At 44.7% G+C, this 12,465-nt stretch overlaps 1 protein-coding gene across 1 annotated transcript in view; it reads right to left on the bottom strand.

Moving 5' to 3' along the window:
- The window catches only part of unc5a (unc-5 netrin receptor A), a 137,501-nt gene that overhangs the window by 40,162 nt on the left and 84,874 nt on the right, over nucleotides 1-12,465 (bottom strand). The window contains exons 3-5 of the mRNA XM_069669901.1: nucleotides 3,999-4,142; nucleotides 2,343-2,446; nucleotides 929-1,109 (exon numbers count right to left, since the gene is read on the bottom strand). Of these exons, the coding sequence (XP_069526002.1) occupies nucleotides 929-1,109; nucleotides 2,343-2,446; nucleotides 3,999-4,142 (429 nt within the window). The remainder of the gene's footprint in view (nucleotides 1-928; nucleotides 1,110-2,342; nucleotides 2,447-3,998; nucleotides 4,143-12,465) is intronic.

The raw sequence follows: 12,465 nt of genomic DNA, 5'->3' as shown, positions 1-12,465 counted from the left end.
CATAATAAAGGCGTTGTTTAGATCTCTAACTTAAACCTTTGAATAATTAAACATTTTATGATTAAAAAACTTAAGGTTAGAGGTTTTTAAGCATTTGGTATATTTGTGGCATCTGGTGTGTACCTACTGTAATGTAAGAGCTGCTTGTTACAGCTCAGCACTGTATTGTCTTTAGAAATGCAGACTCCATGTCAGGCATTATGCCAAATTATACATTTCTCCTCGCAGAAAAGCTGCTTTCATGACTCCCATGTGATTTCCCTGTATCGAGGCTCGAACATGAACCGTGTAGCTGAAAATGAAGTCAGGCTAGATCGTATGCAAAACTTTAGTCGTACCAGTACCCGGGGAATCCTCTGTGATAGAAAATATGCTGTCTCTCTGCATTTTAATAAAGATCAGTCTGCTTATCAAGCCAAGTCATTATTTACAGTTTCCTGTTAATTCAATTTATCTTCTCATATTGGATCCACTACAGAGCAGGAGGAAGATGGCAGCCCCGAGATCGGAGACTGCCAGCTCTGGCAGAATGGCTGCCAGTAACATTTTAAGTTGTGCTAATTAATGTGTGGATACACTACTATCACTTTATGTAGTGATTTTATTCGTTGCAGGGAGGAAAATAAAGCTGACTTATGCAGATTGTCAACATGTCACATATGCCTAACGCTGGATTTTCTTCTTATGCAATCTGACGGTGTTAAATCTGCATGAGAGGAGAAGTTCACCCAGGTTCCTTCCATGCAAGAGAACATGCAGAGGTTAATGTGGAAATGTGGGAGAACATAAGCAACATGCAGGCAAACATGATTCATTTGAGCTGTTTTTATGTCGGTATATATTGCAGCTGTGGATGATCCGAGCCCAGACCTCTCATTAGCCTGCGCGTACGCAGCTCTGACCCCTTTTGAAAGCAGTTATCACTTACCGTAGACCAGGACCGTGGCCGAGTTGCTTTTTCTGCGAGCGACGATATTTTTGGCCACACATGTGTAGTTGCCCGTGTCCGCCAGCCGGGCTTTTTTGATGACCAGATTATGGTCAGCCGTGATGAAAAAATTGGGGTCGCTGGCTGGGTTGAGAACATCCTCGTTTCTCTGCCACTCCACCTGAAAATATGTTTCAGCGGTCAAATATCACAGCTACAGCACAGAAACCAGCCCCCCCCTCCCATGCAGCTCTACAGTGGACAGACATTTTTTTTTACATGGACAGGAAAAGCAGTGTGGTACATTTATGTTTGATGCAATGAATCAGGCAAAAAGCAGAACAGATGTAGCCTTGGATGATACTGATGCTGGGATGGAATTAATTTATCTAAACACCCTACTGATCTTAATATGAAGCCTCTTTTTATAGCTTTTATTCTGTAGCTGCTTGAGATCTCTGTAGCCGTTGGGGGTCTGCGAGTGAAACCGATCACGCTTTGTGTATTCTTTGCGCCCTCTCCTAGAAGCCAAAAGTGATGTTATTGCTTTTTTTGGTGTACTCTTAGATTGGCTTGCTTGTTTTCTTGCTCTCACTTGACCTCTTGCCGTCTTGAGAGCGGCTCCGGTATGGCAGCATTGTAGACGGTATTACTGCCAGTTCCGGTGCCGCATATAATTGGGCTTTCTTCCTCTTGTACGCTATCCCTGTTTTCTCCCGTGGTGACTTCTGCTCTGATGTTCTTTTTCTGGTGAACCACAGTTGGCACCTTCTTTCCCATTTCTCTGCAAACTGTCCCTACAGTGTCGAGCTGTGATTGGCTAGTCTGCCGCTCCCGGTGTCTGGGCTGTCTGAGTGGCTGGCCTGAGCTCCTCTTGTGCTGTTATTAGAGCAGTTAGTGCCTATCTGGGACTGGGAGGATGCAGCAGACGAGGTGAAACAGCTGGCCCCAGTCTGGTCCTCTAAACGCAGACACGCACCACCGAGAGACATGACGAGAGAGGGAGAGAGAGAGAGGGAGAGAGGGAGGGAGATAGATGAGCAGAACGAAAGTGAATGAGACATGCAGTACAGGGAGAGATCGCAGAGAGATAGAGAAAGAGATAAGGAAAGAGCGAGGCAAATAGACCCATTAATTATGGATAGGCCTTTAGAGATGCCAAACGGGGAGTGAAGCCTCCAAGCCTATCTTGAGTGATGTGACGAGACAATGTGATATACGGCTTCCCAGAGATGTAAGCGAGATAATAAATCAATAAGGGCGAATAATTAGGAGGAGTAATTCATCCGTCTGTTCCCTGGTGGAGCAGCGGAGATGATCCTCAGCTACTTTTTGCTCTTTGTCCTCCCGGTGAGGAAAGGGTAAAAGGATGCTAGATGTGGGCCTATAAATATCTCCTGTATCCGTGTATCACCTCAGCTTCTGGCACTCCCTCGGGGGGATGGCAGCGCAGTAACACCTCCTGGTCCAATGCCACCTCTTTACCCTGCGGCTCCTCCTCAAAGTTCTTCCGCAGGTCTGAAGGAAAAAAGGTGGAGAGAAAAACAACCAATTAGGATATTTTAACAGCTTTTTATGTTAAAATAAAAATATTCTATCTACAAAACTTGGCCCTGTGATGATTTCTACATTTTCCACTCTTAAATTGTCCACCCATGTCGCTCTCCAGTTGGCCCCTGAGCCGCACGGGGATCAGTGGCACCAAGCATGTTGCTTATTACAAGCTGCCTGGATGGTTCAGAGATGCTTGTCTGCTGCCAGAGGGGCCCGGCATCAAGCAAAAGCAATTGCATTACCCCTCACTTCTCCCACCCCTCCCACCCGCTCTCCCCTCGCCAGCCTCCAGCCTCCATCTGTATGAGGGCTTGGAGCAGCCACACGAAAACAGAGCCCTGAGGCGCCTGGACAAGAGCTCCTGCAAGCCTGGCTGCCTGCGTGGGGCTTCACATAACGTGTCATTGAATACTCGTACTGTTGCAACAAGTCCTGCTGTATATCTGTCCATAAAGTCAGGCTGGAGTTACACAGGTAAAGGGCAATTTATATCAGATGAGCTCGACAGGTCGCTGATGGCTGAAGGGTTGGTGCAAATTTGATGTGTTCACCCTGGGTTTAACTCAGAGCAAAGTAATGTGTTATTGTACAACGAGCCGCCGGTGAATTCCTTTAAACAGATGTCGGGCCTGTCCTGACCAATCATACGAGAGAGACGTTAAGACAAGCAGAGAGTTTTACGACATTTAATTTAATTAAAGCCGATACAACGGGACTGGAGGAGACTTAAGATATAACAATCCTGGAAGGCTCACATGCGTGAGTGTGTGTGCGCGCGCACGTGGATATAGAGAAAGTGAGCCGGTGTGTGTGCACACACGTTATTACCGCAGCGTGTGTGTCCTTATCTTACATCTAACTGACTTTGTTGAGCTCTCAAACGCGGCTGGATAATGAATGTGTGTTTTCAAAACGTCTGGTGGTTTGGAGACGGCGCTGCGTTCGCCTCTTTCTGGAATAATGCATATTTATGTTTGAATTAATGGGCAGAATGCTTTAAAATACTCAAATGTAAAATGGCTTCCTCTAATAAAGCTTTTGAGGCTGCGGCGAGGGATGTGTCTGCGGTCCCCAGACGGAGTTATGATTGCTGCACAGCAATACATTTCAAATCTGTTTTTATTCCGGTTACTTTCCGAGGGATCGTTGTTGAAATACTTTATCCAGTGAAAATATGGAGTATAATAATGCAGTCTCACATTTAGAGTTGCACTTTCTTTAAGGCTTCCTTTCAGCAGATTATTCTCCGTTTCTCTCGGCCAGGGTCGGATGTTTTCTTCTTCTAAAGGAGATTTGTAGATGATTTAACTGAATTATAATCACAGTAAAACACTGTGGTGCATCAGATCCTAACGGCCTCTGGGCTAATTATTAAATGAAAGTTAATTTCTCTCCAACCACCCAAAATCCTCTCCCCAACATCCTCTTCTCACAAACCGACATGCGGTATGTAAGCACCTTGTTAGGCAGGGTTTGCATTTCTTATGAGACAGTGATGGTTTTAAAATGCACTCACAAGCAATCCTGATGTACGCTTTTTGGCTCTTCTGGGTTCCCGTGGTGCTCCAGGCGACACACTGACACCAGTACTCGTCCAGGCCGAAGATCTTCTCCACCTGCTGTCTGGTGATGTCAATCGTCACCTGCATGATTGGCAGCGCTGCGGAGCAAACACGGAAATAAGCGTCAAATCTCTGAGCTCAGGTTTATCCCCATCAGCTCGATTGAAAGCAGCGGGAAAAAAGAGAAATGACAGTAAATATTTCTTCACTGAAGGAAAACAAATGGGCTGAAATGAATCCTTTAGAGCATTTTGTACCTTGAACTAAACCGGCAAAGTAATTTAAAAAAGCTGGGCAGGATAAACAGGCAGAGAACCATAATCATATATAAACAGAGTGCTTGTTAACTGAGGAAAATGAGAAGAGAGCCTCACAGCTATCCGCGGTGTAATTTGGAGGGCGTTAAAACGGCAACAGTTGGGAAGGAACAAGGCAGCGCTAAACAAGCACTACAAACAAAAATACTCGGCACGACCTGCCTCTCTATTATTACATCCAGGAAGGGGGGGAAGAGTTCACAATCTATGGCACATTTGCACCGCCGTGTTGATATAAGCGATGCTGCTGCTGCACAGCTGCGCAAAAATAGCTTTATTTCTTTTCAAGACGAGAGTAAAGACAATCCTTCTCTAACAGAGCGAAATTGGGATGAAATCCATTCTGCTAAGCTCTAAAAACAATATTGTGCTGTCCAAGTCCTTTCTTTTTTGATATTTCACAAGCACTCTTTCATTTAATTTTCCTTTGACCTTTTATTTGGGGCCTGTAATCCACTGTTTTTTTTTTATATTGAGCTCAACCTTGATCCCCACCATGTGTCCCACTTTCTCTTCCCTCTGATGAAGAGACTGCCGTGTTTTCCTTCAGCTTCCAGCTCTCTCTCTCTCTCTCTGTCTCATCTTTCCTCTCTGGAGGGAGAGGTGTTGAACCTTTCGTATGAACGCGGGACATGTCACAGTCACAGAGGACACATCCCTGAGACGGACACGCAGCTGTATATTTAAGCTTCAGCAGAGAGCCGCTCTTCAGCTGCCATTTACATAAAAGCACTTTGTGACACTCGTACACTCCCCTCACACACTTGATCTGTCTGCAATGATCATTTCCAGCTCCAGACTGAAGCTTGACTAAGTGGCACCTATCAGGCCATCAAACCTATACAGCAATTGCATAAAGCTCTTGTACTGATCAGAGTATTCATCAAACCCAAAAATGGGGAATTTGTCGTAAACAACAATTTGAGACAAACTGTGCTCGGATCTGTGAGAGCAAGCCGGCCCGGCGGTGACATGAGCTGTCGGAGTGACTCCATTGCCGGCAGCAACGCGGTGATAAGTAGCAGCAAGGGTCAGCGGCAGACCCCCCATGTATTAGCGACTAAATGCGGTAGATTTCGCTATATGCGATCACAGCAAATGTGAGTACACGAGCAGTGAATCCAGCCCTGGAGCGCCACTCTGAGCGTCAACAACACCACCCCGTGCTGTGTGCAAGATTTCACCAACGTGCTCGTGTACCTTCTTCACTCACATCTAATTCACAAGGAAAAAAAGAAGTGATGTGTGCGCTCAAACTGGCTTTAATAATTCAGCCAAGAAAACTCTCAAAAAAAGTTGGATTCATTTTGAAATAAAAGGCTGGATTGAGGAATTCACTCTACTTTCTTTCTCTCTCTTCTTCTGTCGGATGTGTGTGTGTGTGTGTGCAGTGAGAGTGTATGGCACAGGCTGAGAGAGCACCTAAACGCTAAAACAAATGGCTAAAGTAACAAAATGGGCACTACAGAGAATGAACAAATGGAGCATGAAGAAACTCTCCCTCTTCCTTCAGATCAGCAGCATGGCCTTTCCCTTAAAGAAATAAAACCATGCACCTTATACAACATTTAAATTCTCCACACGTGGAGTTCAACAACAATGCTTTTCTTGCTGATACACTTTGTGTACTCTAAACAATAAATCAGACACAGCACTGAAATATAATAATGAAATTAAGTCGATGCAGCAGGAGAGTCAGAGGATTTTTCTTGGTTACATCTACACTTATTTACAGAACACGCAGCAGAGTGCAATTTATATCTCGCACACCAGGGAGGGATTGTATTCAGTTTTTCGTTGTTTGTGTGCCTGCTGAAACCTGTCTTAGAAAAAGGCCATGCATGCTTTATACGGACGCACGGCTGCAACAGCAGTAGAGTCGCAGTGTGGAGGACAGAGATAGTGAATATCACTCTGAAGAATGCCCTCAAACTTGAAAGCTAAATGAAGCTAAATTCTGAAGCCTGTGAAACATGTGATGGCCTGAGCTCACAGCACTAAACGTGCACATAACGATTTGAATAAATATATTTGAATACATACATTTAAAACTCGGCATTAAGCCGTGTTTGGCGCTTTGTTTGACTCTGCTTAGAGTGGAAGTTTATTTGATTATTGCAAACCCTCCTTCTTCTCTGAGCTAGCGGGTGAAAGAAATAAAGATCAGTATGGAGATGCAAAGCATGAACAATAGCAACCTGAGGTGAGAAATCCAAAGAGGAGCAATTTGAAGCTCTGCTTGCCGGGGTAATTGCATTCTGTTTCCTTATCTCTTCCTGTCTCCATAATTACCTGCTTTCTGTGTCTGACACCTTCCAGTAACACTGCTGTGAGTCACTCTGTCCAATTTCACTCCAATTAATAAGTAGGACAAAATAATCTCATCACTTTGGGAACAAAATGGGACTGTAATTTTAGAGCAGTTAATAATTATCGGACAGGCTTCTATTTACTGGTGTTTTATAAACTCTTTTCCACTGGGACGCTGCGAGTGAAACAAACGCTTCACAAACAGCCCTCACAGATGACTGACACGACATCGCTCTGGATTCATGGAAAGCTGCGTCTTCATGGAAACGGGACACCGACACACTTATGACTCAATTATATCAATATCGATTTCTAATAGTGAGCCGAGCTGCCTCCAAGGTGTCAGGAACTAAAAAGGAGCAAGAGGAAATTTACACTTCCTTTCCTGCAAAGATACAGAGCACGCGCTCCCATTCCTGTTAAAGGATAATTAAAACATGACACGATTCCCCCAGCCTTCGTTTTGATCTGCAGCCCATTTATAAATGAGCTCATATCCCAAACCTCAGTGAAATTACCGTGAATTTTAAAAGCTGATTATGTGATTGACACCATGAAAGTCCTGGGCTTTCAGAGGGAACCCTGGTGAGTTCATTTATTGGAGAGCAAAGGGGCAACTTACTCCACTTTACTGTACTTACACATAATGTAAAAAAAAAACTGTGACTTTGCATTGAATAATAACCAGACGAATGTGAGCTTTTACACAGACACAAATGGAACATTCAGATCCCCTTGTTTGCACACTTTATGACTTATTATCACTGTGCAAATCAGCTATGATGTTTTACTAATCATTTAATATTTCAACACTTATAATACATGAACTATAAAAATCATTTCATCCATTTGCATAACAAAGTAAAGTAGTGTTATGATCGAGCTGTGAGAGAGCGCTGTTGTGAATCTGTTTATTTTTCCATATGGGTCACTTCACACTGATTGAAAACACAGACAGTTTCGTTCTCTTTGGCAGCACCTGTGGCGATAAACGGTAATTGCGGGAGCACACTTCCCAGATATCCAGACAGTGTTGCATGTGTGACGTCCACGGTTGGCTCCGGTTGTAACTCTTTTCTTTGTTTGTTCAGCCATAGTAGATTAATGTAAAGCAGCCGCTTAGCTCCGCCTACCCTCTCTGGCAGACCAACCACTGCTGGGTGATGGAACCCACGTCACTAACTGGGAGCCGCTTGTGATTGTTTCCCACCCAGACACCCAGTGTGTAATACTCTAATCAGAGGGCCATAGGCTCAATCACCATTGTGACACCTCTTTTGGCGATAGAGACTTAACAGACATTTATTTAAATGAAAATCTTCAAGATTATTACTTAAAGCAGCCTGAGAGGGAGTGTAGGTTTGGTTTCAAAGAGGTCACCAGGAAAAATTAAATGTTTATTTGCAATATTTGCTACCCAACATGTTGAGTCTAGCCCCCAAGTTAAGATCATCTTAGCAATCTTGTCCATCTGTTATCAATATGTTTTGGTCGTCCAGATTTTCAGTTTTTTTTGGTAAGATTTATTTTGGGCATTTTCTGTCTTTATTTGAGAGCCAGGAAAGTGGATGGTGTCTGAAACAGGGGAGGAGAGAGCGGGGACGACACGCAGCAGGGGGGCCGAGAGTGAGAGTCAAGCCCGGGGCCACCGCATCAAGGACTGTGGACTCTGTACATGGGACACAACCGCTTAACAACTAAGCGAAACTGCCGCCCCAGATTTTCAGGTTTGAGTAGTGCAATAACCCTACTTAAAAAAATTACATCATCTTGATAGTCTGCATAATAAACCATGTCGTGTTTCCATCTTTAGACCCTTGTGCTCTGTCCTTTAATGGAAAATTCTAGCATCTTCTCTGGGAATCATGCGTGGAAGTTTGAAATGCTCTTTTCAGCCTTTCAATAATTCCTGCAAACAGCCCCAACAACCTCAAGCAACTTAAGTCAGGGTGATTGCTGTGCTGCCTGCGAGGCAGAACCCAGGGCAATATAAAAAGAAGTCTAAATCACTCATTGCTGCTTGTAAAGCTACACTGTTGTAACAGCACAGGAATAAGGAAGCTGTTGATCAGTAGACAATATTTAAAGAGAGAGTTACATTAAAGTGACTGTCACTGTTGGGGTGAAGTGACCTCCATGTGCAATGCTAATTTGATGTCCTGTGAGTGTATAAAGCGCACAGAGGAAATGCCGAGCTTGTATCTAAAAGCAGCATTTGCAAAAGCACCCAGGCTGTGGATTCTGGGCCGGGCTCGCAGACTCCAAAGCAAACACACTTTTCTGCCTCAAGACTTCCTGAGTTTTAACAAATGAAACAGAAGGAATAAAAAAGGAGAGGGAGAGATGTAGAGTGGCTGAGTTCATGAATTAACTGACCTTACTATTGTACGGTGGAGCTTGTGCAAGGTCTTCAGGCAATGAAGTATAATACAAGCTATTACTAGATCCACGGGGACACACTTACACACACACAAAGGACACATCTACACTGACTGCACTCCGCTTTATTCTAATGTGCTGCAAAGACAAGATTATTTATATTTGCAGTGCATTCAAATGTAAAGAAGTTACAAGTCGCACTGTGAGAGACTGGAGCACTTGCTTTGTGTGCGCGTGCGTGTGTGTGTGTGTGAGTGTGTGTGTGTGTGAGGGTGGGATGAATTCCCCCCTGAACCAACAGGGGCTCAACACACACAGGGTAAACATCATTGGACTCAATCCCGGGTGAGTCGATATTGGGCCTGTCTGAGCGCCGGACTTTATTTTTCTCTCCCTCTCTCTTGTTTTCGCAGGCTGTGACCTCAATTCCATAGGGGTCATTTGCTTATCAAAGGCAAGGACTGGAACTTGCAGGTCCTGAGTGTGTGTTCATTGAAACCAAGGAAATTCAATTAGGCCCCATCCCTACTGTGTGTGAGGCCGGGATTCATCAGTGGATATAGGAGGATTAGGGCTGGGTGACTCTACATCAGGGGATTGCACAATTTCAAGGGAGAGAGTTCACAATGGTTGAGGGGAGACATCACAGATGAACGCTTTTTGAGAGTGCGCCGTCTGCACATCCTGGCCTTCAGTCAAAGGAATGCTTTAAGTGTTTCGTTTCCTCCTGCCGTTCGTCTTTGTACAGGAAGGCATAAGTGTCATCGCCGGCATCACCAGAGTCCTGAACTTCTTTTCAAGGCACCAACAATGTGCTCTTCCTCAGAGCAATTACTTTACTTTTCTACTGGAAGAAACCTTGTCACCAAGCCAGGCTGTCAAAACACAGCTTTGGAGCTCAACTGCCTGTTCAAACCAGTCTAAAAACACAAGTACGTAGCATCACTACGTGTAAATAATCCAAAGTTAACCCCAGGTCAAAGAGCCAAGGGCAGAACTGCTTCATCATCAAGTCTGCACACTTTCATTACCATGTAAAGCAGCGGGGTGATGGGTGGCCCACACCTCCTGACGTGGAGAGCTGAGAATGGCAGGTGGCGCCATGAGCGTCTGTCTCCAAACAAGGATAACGTGGCCTTCTGGGTGAAGCATGGCTCTATTAAACAGCGAGAGAGACGGGAGCAGGGGGGGGGGGGAGGAGGGAGGCAAACACGAAGCCCCGAGTTCACAGAGAACAGCAGCCAGGCCTCCCATTCAGGGCTGTCGGTGAGGTTGCGACTCGAGTCAGTGGGACAGCGTTCTGGGTCAAGGCTCTGCCTCCGGTTATGACCAGCTTTTCAAGAGCTTCTTTTGATTGAGCTGTCCATTTTCCACAATGAATGCACGCTGCAAGGCCCCCGCTGATGCTCTGAATGTCGTTACAGATTATTCATGGCTGACAAACAGGCGAGGAGGTAGTGCTCCAATCAATCCGGCTAGGTTCAGTCCAATGCCAGTCCAAGGAGACTCAGGTGGAGCCGAGAGGGTGGAGAGTAAATGGTGCAGGACAGAAGAGACACTAATGAAAGTCATGAGCTAAAAAGGCCTGTGTTGAAACTCTGCCTCTGTTACTAATTGTGAACTCAGACTCTGATCTGCACAGGAATAAGTGCGGATATGATATCAAGTGAATATCATGTCAGAAATAGTCGTGATAATGATGCACACTGCATGCATCAGAGGAGTGAGATCTCCACTCTGTAAGACATATCACTGCCATATTTATCGCTCACACAACCGCCCTCTTAGTCGACACAGGATGTCACAACAAAGCACCATGATGCACAAATAAATGATGCGCAGGTTGTGTTTTTTAGTTGCACAGGTGTTTACAGGTTTGGAAAGTGATAATGAATCGATGTACAACGCGTGTGAATAGCTTTTCAGTGTCAACAAGCACAGACAGACATCACAAGGCAGACATGAAAACCAGCTTTTCACGTGTATGTTTCGTGTTTGTATGTGGTCGCCGGACACCATAGAAACGCTCCGACTGATTACATCAAACGGACATTAATTCAAAGCAATGGATTTTTCTATTTACACTGTCCTCCCATAATTAGTTTGGCTAACCTTTCCTTAATAGCGCGCGCACACACAGAGGCAGGGCTGTGATTTACCAGCGTGCCCTTACCAAAGTGCCCTGGTTGTAATTACTCTCCATCCAATATCCTGACCCCGATGATTGGCAAGAGCAGAATGTTCTATATGCCACAGTCTTCAGGCCGGGACTGACTGGGACCTGCTCCTTTATCTCGCACACACACCTTGTCCTACCTCGAATGAGAGCACGTCGAGGTGAAGGCCCTGAGCTCTTTGCCTCTGCTTCCATTACATTCTGCAGAGTGGGAGGATCTGATAGAACGTTACCCACATGAAAGCCCTGATAATTTGCTCGGGCTAACATGTTTCTCTCCCCCTTGTCTGACATGGCCTTGGGCGCCGGAGTAAATAAGGAAAACGGCTTCAGGTAAGTCAGCTCCGACTCCCATCTGGTTGCAGAGTGCTCTGTGCCATACAAATTGCATTAGGGTTTAGCCCTCCCTCATGATCGCTCGGTCCCTCTCGGGTCTTTGGCCGGCAGTGTTGTCTGAGTAAGGAGGCAGAGGTTTCTGGTAATCCAATGAAGGTGTGTGGGCGATTGGTAAATATTCAGCACAACAAACAGCATTCAGTAAACAGCCTGGGGGAACAGAAGCTTCGAAAGTCTTCCGACAAAGCTGGGAAATGTCTTTTGGTGCATTATTGAAGTACTAACTAAGATTCACATTTGTTCTTTTAATATCCCTCTCCATCTATAAGTAATGACTCCTCTTGTTACGAGACGAACATACTGTTTCTATACGTATCAAAGTTTTAATTAGCACTCATTAGCTCTCTACCTCCAATATGCATATTATATAGGCCTATAATACTGCTAATCTCTCCGAGCAATCTGTTATTTTTACATTAGAATATCACAATGTAAAACTACTGCTCTATTTTAAACAGTAATTTCATGGCTTGTTCATGCTGTGTTCTTATTCGGTGTCAGTCTGAACACCTTGTACCAGGCAGGGAAAATGTACCTTTTCACTTCAAAGTCAAGTTCTTTTCCTTGCTACAAACTTGCACAGTTTAGCACTTCATCATTGTGAGACCTTCCTGCTTTTCAAGAAAAGTGGCAAAATGTTGATGAAGAAAAATCAGAACCAGGCTGCTTTCGCTTGTTCACTGACCTTAAACATCATGAGAAACCTCTGGATATTCACTGACAACATTGTGCTGCCATGTGGATACAAAAACTGCTGTGCGTCTCAGAGTCAGTCTTTCCTGAGCGTGTGTATAGGACAAAGTAATACCCACAAATCTGACATAAAAAAGGCACAAAGATGGT

Source organism: Semicossyphus pulcher, unplaced genomic scaffold (genome assembly GCF_022749685.1).
Source record: "Semicossyphus pulcher isolate SPU_LCO1_2020_fin unplaced genomic scaffold, fSemPul1.0.p SCAF_2, whole genome shotgun sequence".
Classification (NCBI taxonomy): domain Eukaryota; kingdom Metazoa; phylum Chordata; class Actinopteri; order Labriformes; family Labridae; genus Semicossyphus; species Semicossyphus pulcher.
Note: the sequence above shows the minus strand (reverse complement) of the source record. Positions and strands in the feature narration are given on the sequence as shown.